General features: G+C 41.0%; 3 protein-coding genes across 5 annotated transcripts; 2 read left to right on the top strand and 1 right to left on the bottom strand.

Moving 5' to 3' along the window:
- The first annotated feature begins 391 nt into the window (after positions 1-391).
- Positions 392-1,820, top strand: LOC109860271. The gene is made up of 4 exons (XM_020439252.1): positions 392-535; positions 889-1,014; positions 1,130-1,321; positions 1,452-1,820. The coding sequence occupies exons 1-3, from the start codon at positions 515-517 to the stop codon at positions 1,310-1,312; spliced, it is 330 nt and encodes a 109-aa protein (XP_020294841.1). The 5' UTR covers positions 392-514; the 3' UTR covers positions 1,313-1,321; positions 1,452-1,820.
- Positions 1,821-2,231: 411 nt separating this feature from the next.
- On the top strand, positions 2,232-7,509 carry LOC109860270 (peptidyl-alpha-hydroxyglycine alpha-amidating lyase 2-like). The gene is made up of 8 exons (XM_020439250.1): positions 2,232-2,810; positions 2,963-3,099; positions 3,248-3,446; positions 3,794-3,989; positions 4,202-4,301; positions 4,689-4,786; positions 4,881-5,005; positions 5,354-7,509. The coding sequence occupies exons 1-8, from the start codon at positions 2,673-2,675 to the stop codon at positions 5,456-5,458; spliced, it is 1,098 nt and encodes a 365-aa protein (XP_020294839.1). The 5' UTR covers positions 2,232-2,672; the 3' UTR covers positions 5,459-7,509.
- LOC109860269 (facilitated trehalose transporter Tret1-like) lies at positions 7,039-23,127 on the bottom strand. 3 transcript variants are annotated; one of them, XR_002250802.1, is made up of 4 exons: positions 10,918-11,251; positions 8,539-9,418; positions 7,570-8,167; positions 7,039-7,123 (listed from the first exon to the last, which is right to left on the bottom strand). XR_002250802.1 is itself a non-coding variant. In XM_020439249.1 (3 exons), exons 2-3 carry the CDS (start codon positions 9,402-9,404, stop codon positions 7,696-7,698), a joined length of 1,338 nt encoding a protein of 445 aa, XP_020294838.1. In that variant the 5' UTR covers positions 9,405-9,418; positions 20,741-23,127; the 3' UTR covers positions 7,121-7,695. The 3 variants fall into 3 exon arrangements, 2 of the variants coding, with proteins under 2 accessions (XP_020294838.1, XP_020294837.1); XM_020439249.1 differs by lacking the exon at positions 10,918-11,251 and adding an exon at positions 20,741-23,127 and having other exon boundaries at positions 7,121-8,167; XM_020439248.1 differs by having other exon boundaries at positions 7,121-8,167.
- Between the last annotated feature and the right edge of the window lie 754 nt (positions 23,128-23,881).

Genomic DNA, 23,881 nt, shown 5'->3' with positions numbered 1-23,881 from the left:
ATATAATATATATTATACTTATAATATAGTTTTTGATTATAACGAAGAGATGCTATAAAACTTCACTGTTTTAAACTGGCAATTTTACTTTGCAAACGAAATAATCAATACATGTATGTCATTTGTCTCTATAAATACAAATTATAAACATATTTTAAGTAAGGTTTACGTGATGTGGTTAGATGGATCTTCTGCTCAAGTAAGAAAATCGTGCAATTCACAGCACGTCGTAAACGCGTATAAGTTTGCGTGATGCGCGATCGATCGCCTACGGAGTAGAGAGAGACTGACCTACCCTGAACGATATCAGTAGCATGTGCTGCAGAGCGGAAGTAGTACGCATGCCCGACGTCACTGGCTCCTTCTCTTCAGGAACTGCATCATGTAGGGATAATGCTTTGCGAGTGACACCGCGGCGAGCAAATGCAGCTCGCGTGGGCTCGCCACCCTCTCGGCGCTATTTGCGTGTAACACAGAATTGGGAGCGCGCTAGAGTTTTGTTGTTTACGCCGAGATGGCGGAAATGAGGGAGAATGTAAGTTAATAAAATGCACTAATATATAATATGATAAATTTGTCGTCGATTTTCCGGCAACAACGTGACGTCGCGCGAATGTTCAATCAGATTTCGCGTGAAATTAAATCCGGAAGTATTCGAATCACATTTGGTTGAATGAGAATTTATTTGTACAATTTTCAATTTTCAATTTTAATCGCGATTCCGTAAAAATCACAAAATTTCGCGACAAGCGAAAAGAAAAAAAAGAAAAAAATACGCGTGGTGAAAAATCTAAGTTTTCTGTGAATTTTTTTTATAATGTTGAAACGAGATTGAACTTCTCTCAGAAGAGAGTACGTGATTGTGTACACATTGTTTTTCTCACGCAGGACAGAGCTGCGTTGTGCTTCTTGTTAATACTCGCGTTGTGTGCGAGGGTTTACTCGGCGAATGCCAGACACATAATCACTAAGAGAAATTACAGCGATCAAAGTGTCAGAGGCTATCTGGCGGAGGTGAGCGATCGCATCAAGTGTCAAAGCGGAGATTTTTAATTCAGTTATATGTGAGAGAAATAAAGAGAGAAAACCCAGAAAAATCGTTTTCGTGACGGATTTTATCACATTTCAGAGGACCTGTTGGTGGAACGAAGTGTGCAAAGAAGAGTTCCACAGTAAGTTTCGCTGTCGCTGCCCGAGATGGTCCTATTGCCGTGCACCGGGACGATATTACGACGCGCACTGCAGCATGACACGCACCGGCTACATATGGACTCAACCGGAGACGTCGCTGAGTCTCGAAATGGACAAATAAGCAACACCGGTAAGTGTCGATCTGCCGCGAGAGATCTTTTTTTTTTTTTTCGAAATGAATTAATAAAAATCTGTCGCAAAGCTGCTGTTCTTCTCTTGTTCCTTTTGATGTGAAAACGAATATTATTCTATTTTTGCAGGAACGTGTGCGAGACGCGAGCGGAAGAAATCAAATCTTTCTCATTGAAAATCAAAACCGACGACATGTTAGAGTTTTCGCGGATCGTTTATTCACCAGTTAAAGACACAATTGTGTCCAAGAGAGAGTGTTCATCCCTTTTATTAGCAGCTATGTTCGGAGAGAGAGAGAGAGAGAGGAAGCTCGTGGGACGTGGGTCATCGAGTTTGGAAGAGACGACGGTGTTCGGAATGCGTCGGAGCTGAGAGGGCAATAGTAATTAATTTATATAAATTATATAGCACATCGACACTTGCGCTGCCAAGATTTTACAGTTACTGTGTTAAATAAATCGCTCTATTAATCCACCAATAAAGTTATGATAATGCAAAATTTCCACCCGGACAATTTGTTTCATTTTGCGCAAGTGCAATTTGTTTTACGAATAACATGCATTTCTTTTTCGTTAATTGTAGTTACCTTATTTTTACATAGTTTTATTTGTGAAATAGTTTATTTATAAATAACCCTCAGAAACAGTCTCGACTTTATTGTCATCAAGACAAAACTGCGCTTCGATGCGTATGTGCGTGTGTCTGGAACGCCGAGAAACTTTTATTGATTAGCCGACGGATAAAGCCTCTGACGTCAGTCGGTTTCCAGGATACGTTCCAGCGTCGCTTCCCACTTTTCCTAGGTAACAGCGATACCCAGGACACTTGCGCGCGATTATCGATTGACGGTCCCACCTGTCGGATTTGTCCTTTCTCGTGACCCTGGTCCAGAAACAGTTGATTTCGAGCGACAGTGCGGAACAGCTGTTCCGTCGCTTCATTGTATTTTTTGTTTTTTTATCTTCAACACGCAACTGTTTTTAGTCTTCCGGCTGATGCGCAATCGTTAATCAAAGTCGTTATTAAATTCTGAACAAATTCTGAGTGCGATTTTTTATTTATTTCGATTGGTTGCTATTCAATTGTGTGACAACTTTCTTCCCTCAGACTCTCGTTAAAATCGTCAATCGCGTTGAACAACCCTCTCGAAGTACCGTGTTCTTTCTTTTGTCTGCCTCGTGTGATGATTGATCGACTTTCCTCGTAACTTGTTGCATTCGTTTCGGCACGTTGTACATATTGGTCATCGAATTCGACGAGCGCGTGCGCGTGCTATTGATTCGAACCTCCTGGAGGTCCGGATCCTCGTCAGTTGAGAGGCACTCGCGAAAGAGAAGAAGAACATAATAATGGCGAATAGACACTTTAATCAGCCGTCGCGACTTCTCTCGGTTCTTGTGATAGTATTGTTCAAAGGTGTTGAGTCTTACCGAGGTGGCATCAACAAAGACATCTCGGTCTACGAGTACATCGCTCTCAACATACACGTACGTACCTCTCGCCTCTCCCACGAACTTTTCTCGCACGTCAATTTAACAATTTTGTTACATAGATTTTTCTTTAATTCATTATTTTTAATTGCGTTCGTCGTTTTTATCGCGATCACACACTCGTCGTTACGCGAGATCAAATTTTTCAGGATCCCAAGCCATCACGTCCCGTCGAAAATTGTTGCTGGCGAAGTCCCGAGAATCTCGGCGAGATCTCCGGAGTCGCGGTGAATCCGGACGGTTATCCCGTGATTTTTCATCGCGGCGATCGAACGTGGAGTTACGAGTGAGAGCAAATACATTCGACCTTTTCTTAAAATTGCTAACGTCAAATTTTTTTTTTTTTTTTTATATTCAAAAACACTCTCTTACGTACATTTGTCGACGTGAATTATCTTTGTAACACTTTTTGGGAACGCACTTCGTATTTTCAGCACCTTTAACGAAGCCGCAGAATATCAAGAGGAATACAAAGGTCCCATTCAAATTAATACGGTGTTGACGCTGGACTTCAAGACCGGCGACATTATTAGCGGTTGGGGAAATCATACGTTTTATCTGCCGCACGGAATCCACATCGACAAGCAGAGAAACATATGGCTGACCGACGTTGCTCTCCATCAAGTGTTCAAAGTGTGTACGGGAGAGTCTCTCGCATTAGTTCAAATGCCATAACTCACAACTCTAATCCTGTGAATCCTGATATTTATGTCCGACGCGATTTTGTTTTAATTACAACGTTGCAAAAAATTTTGTAAAAATTCATGAGGCATTATTCAATATTTTAAACTAAGGAAATATTAGTTTTGATATTTTTTATTTAGAAATTTTCCCACTAAAGTAATTTTTAAGATAATTCCTCATCTAAAGTCGCTCGGAAACGAGTTCAGGGATTTACAGGATTGGGGTTAAAACTGTGACGACTTGCTATCTTATTATTTGCCACTGGGGTAAAACTGTGTTCGTAAACAACTATGTAGTTTTCGCCATCCGGAGGTGATCGATTGATGACGCTCGGGCAGAAATTCGAGCCCGGAAACGACCTGGAGCATTTCTGCCAACCAACGGCGGTTGCCGTTTTGCCGAATAACGAGATTGTGATCGCTGATGGATATTGCAACCACAGGATATTAATGTTCGACAAAGAAGGCAATCCTAAATACAGTATTAACGAAGGCACGTTTGATATCCGTGACGTTAATATTAACAAATAGATCTAAAAACTATTAACAAGTATTTGAAGATCTTTGAAATACTTGATATTTTGAAACGCTTAATATTAAAAAAATATAATTAATATGTTAAATATTTTTTTTTATCTAGAAAATATTAATAAGTATCTTTTATTTTAAAAACTTATTTGTAATAAAATGTATGTTTCTATATAGAATGGATTCCTTTAAACGTTCCTCACGCCCTGACGGTATTGCCGAATAGACAAGTGTGCGTGGCCGACCGCGAACACTGGAGAATCGTGTGCCTGCCATGGTAAAAATTTTCTCACAATTTTTCCGAGAATTTTCATTACAAATTCTCACAGTTTATTTTCAATATTTTTTCAGATTTTTAAGTTTAAGAATCGGAACGTTTTTGTTTTCCAGAATTTCTCAGAAATAATTTGATTACTTCCGAGTAGTTCTCAGATAATCGATCATGTATTTAATTTCAAGTAAAAGTTTTTCCTCTGGTCGATTTTTTCGACCTTTGCTCTTATTCGCTTCTGCGCGGGATTCTGCGGAATCTCGTACGAAGGAACCAATAAGAGCGATAAGAATTAAAAAATAACAGATTTGTTTAAAATTCTTCAAACATTTAAATTGCGACAAATTCTTGACAAAACGTGTGACACTTTGATAACGTTTTTTTTTTCGCCAGGGAGTACAAGACAAATACTGAAGCGAGTCAAGATCCTGCAGTTCCTTATTTAATCAGTAACGAGGCTTTCGGCCGTATATTCGGTATTGCGTCGTATCGTGAGTAATTTATCATCTTTGTAATATTTCTTAAAAAAATTACTTTTAAAACGAACGGAATAAATAATCTTTTTCTTGCTCTCAATGACTCAAGACGGTACCATTTACGCTGTTAACGGCGCGACGTTAAACTCAGATGGTAGCAAGATTCAAGTCAGAGGCTTCATCGTCGATCCCTTGCATCGAAATATAACGGGAGTTTGGGGCCCGGAGACTTCGGTAAGTATTACTGTTTTATGCTAATGTATATAAGAATAATTAATTAATTTTTGCCAACAATCTATACAACAAAACAATCTTAGCTCATTGCTTCTATGTTTTTTTGTATAATTTATGATTTTCTTTACTGTTTGCTTGCTATGCTTATCGCGATTAAAGTAGTTGTAGATTTAATTAGACTTGGAATTGGCAATTGTTGTTGTTGCCTCGCCCATGAGTAATTGTTACGTCTTTAAATTTATTTTTAATACAATATATTTTGTGTAACTTTTGTTCGTAACTGCGCTGCTCAACAAATCTATTATTATTCTTATTTTTATTATTTTTAACAAGAAATCTTTTTTCCAGTCCTTTGAAAATCCCCACGCTATTGCTGCGTGTCCGTACGGCAGCGCTATATACGTGTCGGAAATTGGACCGAACAAGATCTGGAAGTTTGATCTGAGAGAGTAACTTCTTTGGTAGAGTAACTCCTGTCGCGCGCAACAAGCGTAACCACGCGTAACAAACTTACAATAATCGAAATTTGCGTTATCCCCACCTGATTGGCATGTACCTGATTCCGGGAAGGAGAAAAAACAACAAGAGACCCGAGAGATCGAATTTGCGAAAGCCAGCGACGACGTGCGAAATATATATCCCATTGGTCTTTTTATTACGTCTCGCAACAACATCGCAAATGTCAATGTAGCAACAAGAAATCATCTTCGACGGAATGTTCTCATCTTTCGCAAAATAAAGTTCCAAAGCGAAAAATAAGACGCGCGTATTATTTTTGTATTTGTGTATGTTAAAACCCATGTATTCTGTGTGTTACGTATGTTATGAATCCAAACAGAACGCAAATATATAAATGTTCTGAATAAATGTATATGTGTGTTACATTTCTTTTATTAAAAAATTAAAAAATACGCTCACATCGGGGGGGGGGGGAGTAAATTATTTTTTGTTTCATACAACAGCTGACTTCCGTTTGTGCGACACATTTGACAGAGCAGATAAAAACAGATTTGTGGAAGACTCGTGTTTTTTCACGTGTGTCTTCGTTGAAAAGAAAAATTATATTCAATTTAGAATTATGGCTTTTGGACTAATTAAGTGGTCGATGTCGCTTATAATATTTTCGATCGTCCTGGCAATTATCACGTGGTCCGCCGTGCACCTGGGCAGAAAAAGTGCACAAAACGTCACGGAATCTGTTGCTTCGAGATTTCTTTACGTGAACGATCGTTCCATTCGCAAGGAGAGGTGCGCTTTTCTCAAATAAAGAAAAGGTTCACGTCCGTAACAAATTTGTTTTTCGCTTCTATAATAATTTTATAGGTCAAGTAACATTTCACAAACAACGTATTCGACAATAGCGTACGGAGCAAAATTGTTTGACATGAATAGATTACAAAAGTCTGGTTTGCATCGGTTTGTCAGAATGAACGTTTCCGATTTTTCTCCGAATGTCTCTATTGCCCTCTCCTTTCAACGAGCGTCGTCTAATTTGACGCATTTAAAATAATTACGACAGGACAAACGGAAAAAAATAAGAAAATAATACAAGCGCAATAATCTGAACGCTTGCCAATTCCTATCCTATTCTTATTTAATAGTAAAAATAATTTTACTTACTGTTATTATTTATTGTTATATAATTTTGCTTTAATTTAAAACAGCAATGTATTGACATCTGTCGACATTGCGTTTATTGGGTGGTTTATTGTATAAGTACAAAAAAAAATTGTAACAATTATACTAATTTAAAAATAATAAAAATAAAGCAGAAAAAGAAATAATAAATAATTATTATTGTTAATAATAATAAATGTTTTAATAATATACATTTTCGTCTATGTATATTGACCTTTCGTAAAAGGTCACTGACCTTTCGGTAAAGGTCACTGACCTTTCGTTATATGGTTTGTAATACTTATATACTAGCTGTCATCGTGGTGACAGGTTGTGTTCACTGACACAACACTTTAAGTAAAAGTGTTGTTTAAAAAAAAAAAAAAACAATCATCATTGCAACAGCGCAGACAAATGTGTCTGGCAGCTTCTTCAGGCTCTCGTTCCAGAAGACGTTGCGTTGTTAGTTACCAGTTTCAATCAAATGAAAAGTTCACGTAACTAAAAAAATATATATTTACAAATATAATAAATACATATCGCGCTGATTTTTGCGTTTTCATTGTCGTAGATGAGGAAAACGCGCAATGATGGAAATTATCAAAATTGAGTGTTTGAAATGTAAGTCAGACATGTCTCTCTCTCTCTCGCGACGACATATGTAATTTGGCCATATTATATAATTTTTAATTTTAACTGTGATATATGAATAATATATCACAGTTAATTAAATGTGATAATATATCACAGTTAATTAAAACAAGAAATATATATTAAAAACAAGAATAATAGCGACAACAAGTTTCTTGCGTTTATATTTTATCACAAACGTTTAATTTAGTTTCGTGTGCGACGTATCATTTCAAACCCCATAAAAAAAAAAAAAACGTGGCAGAAAATATAAATTACATGTTCTTTACGCGCGATCGAAATAAAAATATACAAACAATGAACTGCGTCGAACGTTTCCTCATCGAGCCGCCGTCCTTGAATTTTCATTTCTTGATGTTCTTGTCGGAGTTACACGACAAAAGCACGATCGGCCATAGTAAACGACTTTTCCGTCAAGATTTTCAGGCCGGTTCGACCGAGTACTCCGTTCTCGTCTTGTGTTTTCTCTCGAGCTTCTTCTGTATCTCCTGCAACGTCTTTCCTTTCGTCTCGGGTACGATAAAGTACGCGAATACCGCGGACGCTGCGGTGAAGCACGCGAATGTCCAGAAAGTAGCCGCCTGGCCCATATGCTTTTCCATTGTCGGGAAGAGCTTGGTGACGGCGAACACCAAGCTCCAGTGCGCCACAATCGACATACTGCTCGCGACGCCCTTGGTCTCGGGCGGGAAGATCTCGCTTATCACCGTGAACGGCACGGATCCGTAACCGATCGAGAAGACGATGTTGAAGAAGGCGAGACTCGTAAGCGGCAGCCAACCGAAGTCGCTCACGTCGGTTCCCTTCTCCTGGGCCTTCAGATAGTAGCCGAGAACGCCCAGACAAACGGTCATCATTGTGCCGGATATTATCAGAAGCGGCTTCCGACCGAATCTGAAGAAAGAACCAAAGTCCCGACTATTGCAAAAATTTGTTTCTTTTAAATAACGCACTGAAATAAAGAGATTTAAAACGATCGGATCTTACTGCGTATTGAGAATGACTGACACGCATTTATCATCTACTCTACACCGGGAAAAAAGATTTGCCAGAATAGCAGGAAGATGAGAAAAATTTTGTTGAGTCTATTGAAAGTTTTGTTTTGCACTTTTTGGTTGACAAAACAAAAAATTCCAGTAGACTTTAATTTTCTTGCTATAATGGCCATATAATGAAAAAAAAAAACTTTTTTCCGTGCTGAAAATCGCTGATTTCGAAAAAACCTACTCGCGATAATATATCATTGCGCTAAAGTGGTCTCTGACCTATCGATCACGGCGGCGACGAATATCGTCATCACAACTTCGGTGATACCGATAATGATGGTCGCCAGGAAAGGATCGATCGAGCTGCTGGCCGCTTCGAAGATGTCGACCGTGTAGAAGAGAACCGCGTCCACGCCGCACAGTTGCTGAAAACTCATGAGACCAATGCAAGTGACGGCCGCTTTGCGTCCGGCCTTGGTCCCCAGGAGATCTTTGAAGCCGCCGGTCGCGCTCGCCATTCTGTCGACGTCGTCCTGAAGAACGGTTATCTCCTCCGCGATGTCGTAGTGCTCGCCCCGCAGAATTGTCAGGACCTTGGCGGCCTGGATTTTGCGGTCGCGTTGCAGCAGCCACATCGGCGACTCCGGAATGAAAAACACACCCAGAACGAAAGGCAGCAGAATGATCCAACAGGCGAAGTTGAAGACAACGTAGGAACAGTACGCGCCGATCACGTAGGAGAACACGATTCCCGAGGAGAAGAGCAGCGGGAAGAAGGCGCCCAGAGCGCCGCGAATCGACGTCTGAGCGATCTCGCCGATGTAGACCGGCACGAGGACGCACGCCGCTCCGGCGCCGATCCCGCCGACGAACCGGGCGACGTACAGACCGAAAACGTTCTCGGTCGTGAGCAGGATGAGCCAGCACGTGGTGAACGGTACGGCCGTCAAGAGTATGGTCCACTTGCGACCGATTAGATCGGCGATCTTGCCGGCCGGCAAGGCTCCCACAATGGCGCCGAGCGCCAACAGAGACGAGATCCACGAGATCTGAGTATCGGACGGTTTTTCGGGTAGGAAAGAGTCTTCCGACGTGAGGTAAGGCAAGATCGGCGACGTCCAGCCGAGCGTTATGCCGGCCTGCATACCGCCCAGTGCAGCTGCGAACAAACGGCACGTACTTGTCAGACAAATGTTTTCCCGCGTCAAATCAGATGATGTGTAAAACAAAAGGAGAAAGATCTTCGTGATTTCTCTTATCGATCTACCTCGTCAATTTTTCTGAAATTGCGGAGTATTTACGATCGCGTACAAAACTGATGAGTCGATGACTGATTGTTACTAATGGATTATTAAATGCGTGACGTCACGAAATACGCCAAACTTTTGTATATTTGTCTCGCTTCGTTATCAATCCAAGATGGCCGCGGAAGTAACGAGAAACCTTAATCCTAATTATCGAAATAACTCGGAACAAATGTGACTCAAAATTTTCATATATGACATGAGATTACAACACACAGACATTTATTGTCGCCGGTAAATTGGATTCGAAACGATTTACGCGACGGGAATAGCACTGATAAAAACGATAGGATAAATATTTCGTCAATGAATGATAAAATTCCGCTATATATCTCTCTCTTGCGTTACGCACATTTTACTGCACCGGCCGAAAATAATTTATATGGGTGCTTTTTTGTTTAAAAAAAAAAATTGCTAGAAGTACTTTTTGATTATCACTTAAGTTCAACGACTCGTATAACATACCTTATCGTTACGTTTTGCTTGTGTTTTGATAAGAATCGGAATATTTGTATCTAGCAGATAAATAAAATCATCTATTAAAACTTTAAGAACAATCTTATTAACACACGCGCGCACATTGTCGGTTAATATTGGATAATACATGCAAATTTGAAAGCTTAAACTTATACGATATAGACTGAAAAAAAAAACAGTTAAAAATTAAAATTTATTGATATAAAAATCGATTAATACATAATAGATATAAAATTCGTTTGTTGAAAAAGCAATATTATCTAATCGAGTTTTAATTAGTAGATATTATTTTTCTTATTATTGTTGTCTACACAAGAAAAAAATATATGCTAGCCAAAAATTAGTTACTATATAGAAAAATTGAGTTTTTTTTCCGAAACGTTGTGCTGTGCCAAAAATTCAGTGAACTCAACAAATTTTTCTTGCTGGCATATATATAATAGCAAAACGTTTTTCTTCGTGTACACATTATTGCATCGTTTATTACGTCGAATATTAATATTCCTATTGTGTGTGCGTGTCACTAAGATTATTTTTTATACAAGTTTTAATTGATCATTTCATTCAACCAAACAAAAGTTCGTTTTTTTTCAAACAAACTTCACCTACATGTGTATCTAATCGTTTGTTTGAAACTGAAGATTTTGCAAACCCGCGCGACTGATCGAGAAGACGCAGATTTCCTCTAATGACAAACGTATCAGGAAGATGAGACGAGATAGGAAAGGATTTTGATTCCGCGAAGCAAACAGAAAAAAAAAAACAAGAAATGTTAAGAAATCGATCACTCTTTGAAGATAACACATCGATAGCTTGTATGTTACGAGACAACGTGTCGACTAACGCGTTGTATATCTTACATATTTTTTTCTCTTACCGCACAGAGCGACCAAGAACTGAAAGCGTTTTCTTCCCTTGCCAGTAATGGTTTTGTTATCTGGCGCGTTTGTTACATTCTCCTGCTTGTCGCATTCGATTTTGTCCGACAGAAACAATTTCGACGACGCCGTCTCGGTCGTGTGCACTGTCACTGTGGCGGTTGCCGTCATTCTCGAACAAGAAGAACAACAACAATTCGGGAAAAAACCACCAAAACAAAAAAAAACAAAAGACCGTTCGCGAGAGGTTGAAAGATCGCGAGAGCTGGTGACAAACGACCGATCACCGTGGCCGGTGATAAAACTACGACGAACGAAATGTTGCACGCACGTTCCTTGGCCCACTGATATAATGTGGCCTTATCACGCCGATTTATATGTTCAATATAATGTGCTTATCGCTGCGCATCATCTCCAGAAAGACACGCTCCACAATCCCCTCTTCCTCATCCCCACTTTCTCGTGCGTATCGCACGCACCACCGATTCGTGCATTCGAAAGCCTCGATTGTTTCGTACGAAAAAAAAAAAAAAAATTTGCTTCGAGTATTAATATTGTGATTCAAGGTTGCGATAAAAAAAAAAACACTTGTAAGAATGGGAAATAATCGAAATCGCGAAATAATCCATGACGAAAGATCTTGACGCGAAATCTCTCGAGTAATAACGGGGGGAGAAAGAGAGAAAGAATAGAAGATTTTAATTTCACGAGTGAATTAAAAGCAAATATAAATCGAAATATAGATTTAGAAGACAAATTGAAATATTTAGATAATAGAACGCGCGCGCGTCAATATATACACGTGTATCATTACTTGTTTGTAATGTACAGAAAAAAGGGGTAAATATAGAATTAAGACCCGGCACACGATTAAGGATCGCAATGCGGCAACCTAATTTCGTCAGACGTACGTAAACACTTTGTTAAAGATATTTTGACGTTTGTGTGCGGAAATTCTGAAAGAGTACACACGCGCACGCTTCCCTTTAACGTACACAATTCGCGCTATTTTGCATTGTCTTCACTGATGTCGTCATTACATTTTCATTTATATTCGGAATATCGTTTGCTTTTATAATTTCAATAATTCGAGGAATTAAAATACACACGCACACACACACACACACACAATTATGAGATATCGATTTATGTAATCTCTTAATACAACGTGTACATACGTATAAGATACAATTTATAAAAATACTTAACTAATGAATATCATGAGCACGCTGCGACATTGACAGGCGATTTTGATTTTTTTTCTCGGTTCTTAAAATCAATCAGTTTTTATCTTAATTAAGTCTTATTATATGCATAAATTGCGCATATTAAACTCCGCCATTGATTCTTTTTATCGCGGATCGCTCTGACGTTTCGCAACTTAATGACAATAGAAATATAATTTCACAAGAAAGCGTAAACACATACTCGCAATCAAAACGAGTGACTGTGTTTAATGTGTGTGTACGTTGGCAACAAATGTGTCAATATATGCCTCGCTGATGGGCGTCATCGAGAGCGACGAGATATCTCGTTGCATTACACAGTAAGTGGGTCCATATTAGTCGCCATTGTCATTTACAGAGACTGACGTCTCTGTAAATGTGAGCGCGCCAAAAATAGAAGTCCTTAATTAATTATTCTTTGTTACCCACACTTGTCTTTATGAGCGCGACCTCCATAATTTTTTCTTCCGACGTAATAAAGAGAAGGTGTTTTAGAGAGCTTGAATATATATGCACGCACATTATATATGTACACGTATATATTATATACATTATTATACACATGTATAAATTATCGTATATTATATTATACTAAATTATATATTGGATTGGTCAGAAAGTCTTTTCGTATTTTAATACGAATTTTAATATAAAAATAAAAGACTTTCTCTGATCAATCTACAATATATTATATATTATATATTATATATTATATATTATATATATTATATATATATTATATATATTATNTATTATATTATATTATTATTAAGAATGTAATATATGTTACAGTTGTATATATCATTTATATATATAATATATATCTATTACACATACATATTTATATTTTTACTCTCATACGCATAAGAGAAAAAAAATGTGCCTGTTAAAAATGGAAAAAATTTTATTGCTCTCTCTAACATTATCAAAGAGTTGGAGATAAAAATAATGTCTCGCTATTTTTGTCAAAAACATTTGACTAAGTGTACGAGATATTACACCTTCCTCTTCAAGTCGATCAATTCTAAGAAGACATTTCCTTGTGTGCCTCATCATGCATTTCAAAAGTACGTACATACACTCGTACATACGTTCAAGCATTCACACATTAAATACTAGCTTATAAACACACACACACACACATACACGGAGTTTCGTCTTATCTTTTATAAGCTAACATACTATCTGGCTGTTGTAAAAACGTAACCATTTGAAGCTGTCTAAACCTACCCAAATATAGGATTTACAACGCGTTGTTATATTTGTAAATTCGAGAACAAAAGCTGAGTACATGACAGAGCAATTACGTGCCGTGTGTGTTTTATTGCGACATGTGATATTCGAATCTCGCGATTCAAAGTTCATTACGCGAAATAATTGAATGAAATAATTGCAGCAGGAAAACATTCCATTTTTTTTTCAATGTTACTACAATTGGATTGAAGATTGGTGGTCATTAAAATAAACAATCAAAACGTTCACCAATTACGAATCGAAGATCCGTCTCTGTCTTCTATTCCTGGATTATTCAGTTTAAAAAAAAAAACTAAGTTTTTAATTTAAACTGATATATTTGATGCTTTTTAATTTAAAATTATAATTATTTTCCTCCAATAAAACAAAATCCGCAGATAAGAGATTCGTGTATGTGTGACGATGTTAATCAGGATTTATGCCGCACAAAAATGCACAAATTTCAACATAGCACATGATTAAGTAATTATATATCGTCTTATCGCCGGTGTTGGAGTAAATTGCGCGTGTGATAATTTCATTATTGATTATTCAAGCGGCAATATTGTTGGTGTGCATCAGCACGATCTTTGAACGCGTTCAATATCTTCCTCACGATAAAACCAACGTCGCGCATTTGAGTTGTCAGAAAAACGTCTCGATAATTTTACCAGATAAGTGTCGAATCTCTCGTTTATCGTTAATTTATCGCGCGCGCAGTGTCTCTTGTAATTTTGTGACTAAAACATTCATTTGTCCAAAATTTGTTGCGTAAACAAATAAGAAGAAAAAAAAACACTACGTGTAAAAATACTGTTTTGAAATTTATTTGCCACGTGTTAGAGCAAACAAAAAGATCGCGTTCTCCGATCGAAACGTTTGCAATGTATGAAATTAATAAAAATGAATAAAAATTGAAAAAAAAAACATATACCTTGTCTGTTTCTATTGGCCTTCCTGTTCACTTGCTAAAAAGCGTGAAAATTCATCCGAAACTTCTCTTCACGCGCGGGGCTTCCCGGCGATCGATTAAATCGGACACGTCACGGAAGAAATTCACAGGAGAATTTCAGACCCCGATTTGACGCGTGTATCGCGCAGTTAACTAACGATAAGCCATGAGCCGCCCCCGTCGCACATGGCGGGTGCGCATTGCCCATAGGCTTTCGTTCAAACGCAGCGGTGCGTTTAGTGATTTTAACGCTCATCGTTCGCGTACATCGAAGAGTTTGCGCTCGCTCGGTTTGGCGAATCTCCCGATTTTAATCCTCGATCGGAAATATTTTACATTACACTAATTCGGCGCGGTGACAGTGACGATGAAAATTTTTCGCAGACTTTTCAGGAAGAAGAAAAAACACGCGGCGAACAGAGGATCGCGCAAGATTACGTCGAGAAAGAAAATCGCGAGCAAGACGCGCGACGCGCGCCTGCCGAGAGACGATTTCCTCCTCGGAACAGGAAACTCGAGACGACATCGACGCAGACACAAGGTAACGTGAAAATAAAGATCGCGGGAAATCAGGTCGCAATAGAGTCAGTCGGTTCATAAATCAGCACGCTCTGGCGATATTTATTTCTAAATAAGAAATAAAAATCACACGGAACCACACACGTGGATGTGTGTTGGACGTCAATTAATGTCAAAAATATAATTAATTAATAAGCTTCAGAATTAAAAATTAAAACAGAAGCTGTGGTTCACTATTGAATGTAGTTCGAATATTGAACGAGAAATTGGGAGTTAAAAAATATAAAAAAATATTTAATATTGTGTTTAACAATATAATAGAAACTATTAAATATTTAATAATAAAATATTAAATTAATATTATTATTTGATAATAAACTATTGTTTAATAATGTAATGTTAATATTACAGTACATGTAAAATATAATCAACGTTTACTAACGTTGTGCGTTTCGCGATCGTGAACTTTTTAAATAGGATTGATGAGTATCCAAAATGACGCATAAAAAAAGACCGATAGTAGTAATCTGACGAATATTATTAGTAATATTAGACGAATATCTCAAACGTTGTCTCATTATCGCACGTAGTTGTGTGCGAAAACCTCTTTCCCACCGTGCGATTTCCATTTTTTTAAAAACAAAAATGGAAATCGCACGATCGCCATATCTGGCGAATAAGACGAATGACGCAACGATTCGAAGCCCAACTCGTAAATTTTGGTTATTGCAACAGCTGAAGTGTGAAGTGTGATACATTGCCAAAAATGATTGAGAACGTTTACTTTGGCGAGTTGTCACGTGCGAGCCAGTGACACTTGTTCTGAATGATGTAACTTGTCAACGACAACAGCAATGCGTGATACTGTCTATGCGTCATTTCCGATACTTATCAATCGTCTTTTGTACGTATTTTTTTTTTATCTCGATTCTGTTTTTAATATTTATACGTTGATCGTTAATATAAAATCAGTTCGCAATTAAATGTAATGAAACGTCAAAATTAATTAGTCCAAAAGTAAAACTATATATTAAAAAATATATATTAAAACAAATTTAACTTTACTTCTAATTAATTTTCGATCAATATAAATATTAAATATTATCAATATAAATATTAAATATATATTAAAAAGAATTCTCCTAAGAAACTTTGCATCGTGATGCAAACCGAGTTCCCTAAATTTTCAATATTTATATATTTAAATAAATAAGGAAATATATTTCGCACGGACACACCTGGCTCACATCGATCGAATAAATTGTTGCTGAGTTAAAAAGTATTAACAGTAAATAAAATTGACAAAACGTTGTGTCTAATGCGGGAGATGTTCGCTCGACGGAACGTCAACTGCTGCTAATAAATATTTATTACGAAACGATGATTACCCGGCTTTAGAGGACTCGGTCGCGTTACTAGACCGCATTTTTCCAAAGCGTAACGAGATGATTGTTTCTCAAAAAATCGACGTTCGTGAGACTTGAATTATTTACGGCTGTCGCCTTGAATTTATTCTCGCGAGTTTATATAACGTCACTCTCGAGGAAGAACAGGTGTCGAAACGCGCGAAGTTGTAAATTCTCATGTAAATCTACCAGGTTTTTGCGGTAAGCCGAAGCTGTACTACGCGGTTTTGCGCAACGATGCATCCGCGAATATGTCACAACACTCGCGCGTGCGTGCTCGGCAGCGTCGAGCATACCGAACGCTGGTGTTCGGCTATTTTCTAACGTTCCCATTCTTCCGCTATTTGCGGTATGCGCCATTACACAAAGAACAAACCGTGCTCCAAACGAGAAAAACCTGCTCGTTTGCAACAATTGATTTCTAATAGATTTATTAACGTCAATTTCCTTATACTAATGGTCGATGTGATAATAATCAATGTTTAATTTATCTCAAACAAGAGTAAAATAGTTTTTAATGCAATCCGGACGTTTTGCTGATGAAACAAAAACTTCAACAAGAGATCGCGCGAAGCTGTTGTTCTTTTTAGGAGGAAAATTAACGCGAGAGAGGAGCGGAAAAACGATTCGTGAATGTTGAGAGAGTGCGTTGGGGGATATGTAATTACTCATTATTCTGCAAAAAAAAAAAAAAAAAACAATTCAAAAAACAAGAGAAAAGATGAAAGTGTGATACTGTGTCGTAGAACGAACGTTTCTAATCCGGCGTCGACAGGTGTAATATGCATCCCGACTGCAATGCGACTTTCCAACGCGCGATGCACTTTTACCTTGTTCACACTTTCGACAGATTTTTCACATCTCTATTGAGAGATAGCGAGAGATATGTAAATTATCAAGGAAGGAATAAATTTCTCTTGTGCGCAGAAATTTATTGCTAGCTGAAATATTGATTTCGAGTAGTAAAATCTGATTCTCCAGACAGCAAGTGTCTCTAAAACAGAAACTTAAAATCGTTCTTTGACACATCTTGAAGTCTGTCTTTTGGTTTTTCTGTCTTCGATCGAAAACAGCGCTTTTATTACTCGAGATAAATATTATTTTGCCCGCACACCAGTAATAAATTTCTAGAGTTTAATGTTCGATACTTGTAATAAAGTTTTTTTTTAAATGTGTTTTTGCAAATTTCATCTTTTGCAAAAGGCATTTAAAGGCTGTTTCTCGGCTTTTTCGCAGAAGAAAATTTCTGCGAGATAAATCGAAAGGACATGACAATTCACAAAACCAAGTCGAAGGGAAAAGTACTGAAGACTTATTGACGTGATTCTCGTCACTGCTTAGCTATACCGATGACCGTATTAGTGCCGTATTAGGGCCGCGGCACGTTGCCAATCGCATTAAATGCGCAGGTAAACGAACGGACAAGTGAAAATGTGGGTAGGTCGTTGTGACAATGTACAACGTGTCTCGGGACCTAAATTCTGGATGAAATGCCGTTTTGAGATTCGAAAACCTGTCACGAAAGAAATATGACAAAGCTTTTTAGATTTTTGATTTACTGCGCACGAAAAAAAAAGGTTTGAAATAGCAAGAAGATGCGTCACCGTACGAGCAGCAAAAAACTATTTGCGCTGAACCTTTTTGAAGGTTTTGTTTTGCTGACGTTTTGTTGATGAAACAAGAAATTCAATATTTTTCTTGCTGACCACATGATGCGGCAAAAACTTTTTTCCATCTATGAATTTTGTCACTTTCATAGAAAATAAAAACAAAAAGATTGTCAATTTATCAAATAAATTAAATGTTAAATGTCAATGTTTGCGTCAATGTTTTTCCCCGAAAAAAATATAACAAACGTATCTTTCACATGATTTTCTATTTTTTTTGTCGAATATAAAATTTCACACCTGCGAGAATACGCAGCGAAACGTAACGCACGTGGGAACGTTTAATTGCAAATCAAGATACCGGCACGTCTCGCGTTTCTCGCCAACGTAATATTCAATCATGAATAGAGCACCCGGTATAAGAGATGGGAGAGATCTTCAAATACGTACCACGCCCTTGTGTCGCCTCATCTCTCGTTCGTTCAGGTTCGAGGCGGCTACCTTGTCGCGTCAGGTACCTCCTAGATCTACCTGGTGCGCATTCCACAGGAAATGTCCTCAAAGATCGTTCGTCCCAAACGGTTCCCTAAGGCCGTTTCTTCTTCTTCTTCCTTTTTTTGCGCACAAACGCGCGAGAGGGGAGATTGACGAAAGAGTTTCTTGCTCGTGAATGACGTTTGCTCGTCGGCTCAAATCGAGCGTGCACGTTGCAGCCGTCGTCCGCCACTTTCATCGCGCTCGCCTTCATGCGCGCCTTTCGTCGTCGAACTCGTTGCGCCGGAACGTTCCACGGAAGATTAATGATCGAATTTCTCTCGTCGAATTTCGCCGCGGTGCACATAATAACATTTTTAATTGTTTTACTTTTACTTCCTGCGCGCGCGTCACACGTATTTCGTCCGCCACCGTACGAAATTACGCGCGTCGCGAATTTAAGCGCGAAAGTGGAAGGCAAACTGTGTGTGTAACTATGTGCGCGCATGCATTTTTATGTAACGCGCGACATGTGTATTTTACGCAACCAATTATTTTCTCAGCCGATCAATAACGATTCTAGGATCCGGTTTTCCTTATGCGCTATACGACGCGCGGCTCGCACAACATTTTTCTGAATGCTTGAATCATGCGTCGCAACGTAACACGTGAAGGCGTTTTACGCGCGAGTATTTTACATTCCCGCGGACGCACGCATTTTCCCTCGCGCGATATCGCGAGATCGCTCGCTCGCCGTTCGCAACGCGAGGTCTCGTCGATTCCGTGACCTACGTTTTATTATTTTTTATTTTTATTTTTTTTTTTTTCAATCCTTAACGTGAATCACGCGCGGTGACTGCGACTTTTTGCGACTTGTCAAACGTCATCGACGGTTTTACACACGACGTTACGCGATAGCGCAGGATTTTGATGGAATATTTTTCTAATTGTTGTTTAGGTTGGCTGAAGATGATCGAAACATCTCTCTCTCTCTCTCTCTCTCTCTCTCTCTCTGGCATCAAACGAGTTGTGTTTTTTTTTCAACTCGGATTTGATTGATCACGAGACTCGATTTCGATTCTTGGTCGAATTTCCTGTGCCGTATGCAACAATCTCTGAGAGAGCACGGCACTCGAATCGTCCGAGAATTCGTTAGAAAGGAAACTTCTCTCGACTTCCCGACTCGACGACGTTCCTCACGTCGGCGAATCGCGCGGAAAAAAAAAAAAAAGTAACGAACGAGGTAACGTACAACGTCGCTCGCATTCCCGGTTTCGCGCGGCGAATTCGCGCGCACAATTCTCTCGTTTCCGACATGCTCGAAAAGTGGCACGGTACCTTCCCCCCTCGTCGGATTTTCCCTTTCAAATCCGTTACGCGCGCTCGTCCAGATTCGTCGTTTTGATGGCTTAACGAGATTCATACATAATGAGCCGCGCGCTGTGGGAAGCGAGCGCAATTTTTCTCATCAGCCGCGTACGAAAGCGCAGCTCGTACCGAGCGCGCAATCCGATCCGGATTGCCAGAGGAAGCGCCGGATATTCCGTCGTTAAGTTTGTTTTCTTTTCAATGGGCGCGATCTCTTCTCGGTCTGTGTGAGAATTTTTGTTCGCGCGAGCTCTGAAGCGTACGAGAATCAGAGTCAGAGACCGAGCGCCGCCGTTTCCGATCGCGAAAGAACTTTCGTTCGCGATCGGAGATGTCGAGAAGAGCGCGGGATGATATTTTCTCTCGCGACCGACCTCTCCCGCGCGCGAATGAAGAGGTGCCATTGACGGCACCTCGTAAATCTATCGATTCCTCGATCCCGCGTCCTCTCTCGCGCATAGAGGACCGGTCTTTGAACCAGCCATATGGCGTCAGAGTACACACATTTCTTCGAGCTGACGTTTTTCTGATCGTTTCAAGGCCGACTTTCATTCCATTCGCGGGATGATAAAGTGGATCTTGGATACGCTAGTTGGATTAAAAGGGACGGGTTTCCAACGCGCGCGCGCGCGCGCGAGCGAGCGAGCGCGCGGATTGTCGCCGCGAATGATCGTCGTAGCAACGCGGTCGCTTCCAGAGTCCGCGTTGAACAAAGAATAGAGACACGGAAAGCAGATACGACAGCAGAATTCCAGCTGGCGTAAGGTGTGTCATATTCCAGTTAATGTCTCGCGGCCTGGTCGGTGCGCGCGCGCGCACACACGCACGTGCACACGAAGTGCTCTCTCACGCGAGCGCATACACACACACACACACACACACACGGACGCAAGTCCCAAGATGTTGGGGACCGACCTCTACCCGCAGTCTTGCCAACTAAACGAACCGACCAGGCAAAACCGGTGTCGGCACGCTCTCGAGCCCAATCTTCCCCTTTCACCCTTCGCTCCTCTCGCTAGCTCTCTCTCACCACTCACCAACGCAATCTTTCTCTCTTCGTCCTGCGCTCCGTGCGCTTGTGTGTTAAACACCGACGTCCGTCCTCCCGCTCCGTCCTTCTGCGTCCCTGCTGCAGTCCTCGGCCGATTCCACCTCGACCAGTCGATCTGGCGATACAAGAGACCGCGATCGCGCTCGCTCGCCGCGGAGCATTTCTCGTCGAAGATCTGGAAAAAAATTAGGGAATCCGTTCGCGTCCCTATCTCCGAACGTCGATTGATATCCGCGAGTGAGATTCCGAAATTCCAATTCTTCGCCTGTGCGCAAACGACCTTCGTCGGGAAAAGCCGCGATCCAGGCGCACCGACTGGGATCGGCGGCGCACGCGAAGGACGTGTGAGCAACACGCGCGTGCTGCAACACACACGAGATGCGGCGCGACGCGAATCACTCGAGAGATGATAACCCACGCGACGTGCATCCACGCCCGTGAACGTGGGAGTGAATAAACGCGCGTGCGTTTCGATCGTTGGTGGTTTCTCGACTTGGTGGCCCCCCGTTCGTTTCTCGTTTTCCGATTACGCGGATACTCGCCTCGCGAGTGAACGTGATGCAATTCAAAAATCCTCTTTGTTGCGCTCCACGTTGCCGTCGACGTTGTCAGTGAGACGCTTGATCGGTGTCTGAAACGCATCGATCGATCATTCCGAGGATTTAAATTGCGAATCGATCGCGAGAGGTGGTTTCGAATTTAAAAGTGCTGGCTCGACTGAATCTCGGAGTCTATTTGGAGGGAAGAGAACTTGTGAACGCGCGGAGAGGGGACGACTCTTCTGAATTGTCACCGAGAGTGTTTTTTGTTTTTTTTTTTTCACCCGAACGAAATTGCGTTTCCTGTGCGTCGGAGTCGCCTGCGAGTGTGAGTCGCCACGGCGATTTAAATCGCGGTCCGGTTTAGGCCCGATTTCGTCTCGGTGATTTCGTTCGTGGCGGGTCCTCCAGAACCTGTTTTGCGCCGACGGCCTTCAGGCGGGTTTTTGGAAATGCGCTTCCGGTCGGCGCGGGGCGCCGGGTATTTCTGTGCCGCGTGAGGAAGAGAAGAGAAGATACACACAACGAGAGAGAGTTTCTCGTCGCGATATATAATTATACACAGGCGCTTAAAAGCCGCCTTGTTGCACGGGGCGACACGAAGAAGAATCGCCCCGTGATAATAGTTTTCGCGAAATTCGCGCGAATTTGTTCAAAAAATAACGTGTCCGACGGCAAGAAATTCTCTTTCTCGTCCATTGAATCCGACGTTTCTTTGTGAGACGAGACAAGTTCGAGTTAATGAAAGAAACGCGTCGAGAGAGAAAGAGAGAGACTCGTGAGAACAGAGGCAAAACGCCGATCCGAAGGGTGTCTCGTGACTGGAATGCGCATTCGATGCGGTTGATGGACCTTTTCTTCCGATCGAGGAAAAAGGATCCGACGAGAGAAAGAAGAAGAGCGTTCTTCATTCGACTTGTATCTGCGGCAACGAGCTGCTGATTCGTTTTTCGATAGAAAAAAAAAATCCGGACGGAAAAACGTGACCGAAATTGCGCGCAAGAAGCAACGCGCGCGTAATTAAATCAATCGAAGAACAAATAAATTCGAGAGAGACGATAAAAGAGCGAACGAGAACGGCGAGGAAGCCGAGTAGAGGCAACAAGAAATTCCAGCTTCGTGCGCAGTAAATCGTCGCAGAAGTAAGAGCGAGGAACGAGCTTCCGAGATTATCGAGCGAGAGAGCGTGTTCGGCTTCTGAGAGAGCCGCGTGGTCGCCGAACGAAATCGAGCGCTTCACGCTACATCGCACTCCCGAGCACGAGGGGAGAAAAAGAGGCGCGCACGACGACGACGACGACGACGACGAGGCGGTGTAACGAAAAGAGCGTGACCGAGCAAGGCAAACGGGAGCGAGTGTCGTGTTTCTCGCGGAGAGAACGGCACGCGGCGGCGGCAGGAAAATTCGCGCGCGCGGCGACGAGAAGAAAACGACGGTTCCGCGCGATCTCTCCGCGACGTCCGCGAAGTCTCATCTCGCGATCAGAGACCTGACCTATCCCAAGAGTGTTCGCTTATTCTGTGAAAAAAAAAAAACAAAGAAAAACTGAGGAATTCTCAAACAATCATCTTTACGCGAGAAAGAGAGAGAAAGAGAGAGAGAGATCCGTCGCGTGTGTGTGATGCGATCGCGTTGCGACACGTCGTCGTGACCGGTCGCGATTCATGAAGGAGCGAGGGATGTTCCACGAGGGATCGCGGACCGGCGGCGGAAGTGCGCGAGGGAGCGGCTCGTGAGAGAATCGTCTTAGTGGAACGCACGAAGGGTAGGAAAGACGTCTTCCTTCCAGGATGGACAGGAGCGATAACAATATTGTTGGGGTCGGAGGCGGAAACGGCGGCGGCGGCGGTGGCGGCGGCGGCATCAGCGGGGGCTGTCACGTGGGAAATTCCGGATCCCCGCCGAACTCCACCTCGTCGACTCACGGCACCATGCACAATTCTTCCGGCGGGTTCGACGGCCAGGTAGCGAGCAGAGAGATCCTCGGGATTGATAAAATACAACACTACTTGTAAAGATACAATCGTCTCGCGCGTCCGTCTCTATGATATAGTTTAAATAAATTGCCAACAAATTTGCCTTCTCAATTCAATCGCACGCGAAACGTTAAACACAATGTGAGACAAATGTGTTCCACAACACATCGGCCCACACAGATATTCTCGACGAACGCGATTACATCGTGTTACGTAAAACCGAATCAGAAGACCATTGAGATTACGTTTACACGTTTCAATCTTCTGCGAGTGAACTCGCAATTAAATTTTGATTTAAAAAATCGTAATTCGAGGATGCGCTCGATTTAAATTTGTCTCGCGTATGAAATTAACGTCCCAAATGGCAAATAAATTATACTTGAAAATTACATAAATATCGAAGTAAAATTTCGAGAGTAGAAAAATTTTTAATTCAAAAAGATCGCGAATTTTTTGGGGATCGCAAATTTTCAATCATATGAGGGGATCGCGAATTTTTTGGGGATCGCGAATTTTCAATCATATGAGGGGATCGCGAATTTTTTGGGGATCGCGAATTTTCAATCATATGAGGAGATCGCGAATTTTTTGGGGATCGCGAATTTTCAATC

Source organism: Pseudomyrmex gracilis, unplaced genomic scaffold (assembly GCF_002006095.1).
Source record: "Pseudomyrmex gracilis isolate BER0280 unplaced genomic scaffold, ASM200609v1 scaffold_357, whole genome shotgun sequence".
Classification (NCBI taxonomy): Eukaryota; Metazoa; Arthropoda; class Insecta; order Hymenoptera; family Formicidae; genus Pseudomyrmex; species Pseudomyrmex gracilis.
The sequence above is the reverse complement of the archived record's forward strand: the minus strand, read 5'-3'. Positions and strand labels throughout refer to the sequence as shown.

Coding starts and splice junctions, on each gene's coding strand:
- LOC109860270 (XM_020439250.1), top strand. CDS start 2,673: ATGGCGAATAGACACTTTAATCAGCCGTCGCGACTTCTCTCGGTTCTT. Junction 2,811..2,962: donor ACATCGCTCTCAACATACAC/GTACGTACCTCT, acceptor CAAATTTTTCAG/GATCCCAAGCCATCACGTCC. Junction 3,990..4,201: donor TAAATACAGTATTAACGAAG/GCACGTTTGATA, acceptor GTTTCTATATAG/AATGGATTCCTTTAAACGTT.
- LOC109860269 (XM_020439248.1), bottom strand. CDS start 11,089: ATGACGGCAACCGCCACAGTGACAGTGCACACGACCGAGACGGCGTCG. Junction 9,419..10,917: donor GTTCTTGGTCGCTCTGTGCG/GTAAGAGAAAAA, acceptor GTTTGTTCGCAG/CTGCACTGGGCGGTATGCAG. Junction 8,168..8,538: donor GTCGCCGCCGTGATCGATAG/GTCAGAGACCAC, acceptor TTCTTTCTTCAG/ATTCGGTCGGAAGCCGCTTC.
- LOC109860271 (XM_020439252.1), top strand. CDS start 515: ATGGCGGAAATGAGGGAGAAT. Junction 536..888: donor TGGCGGAAATGAGGGAGAAT/GTAAGTTAATAA, acceptor TTTCTCACGCAG/GACAGAGCTGCGTTGTGCTT. Junction 1,015..1,129: donor TCAGAGGCTATCTGGCGGAG/GTGAGCGATCGC, acceptor ATCACATTTCAG/AGGACCTGTTGGTGGAACGA.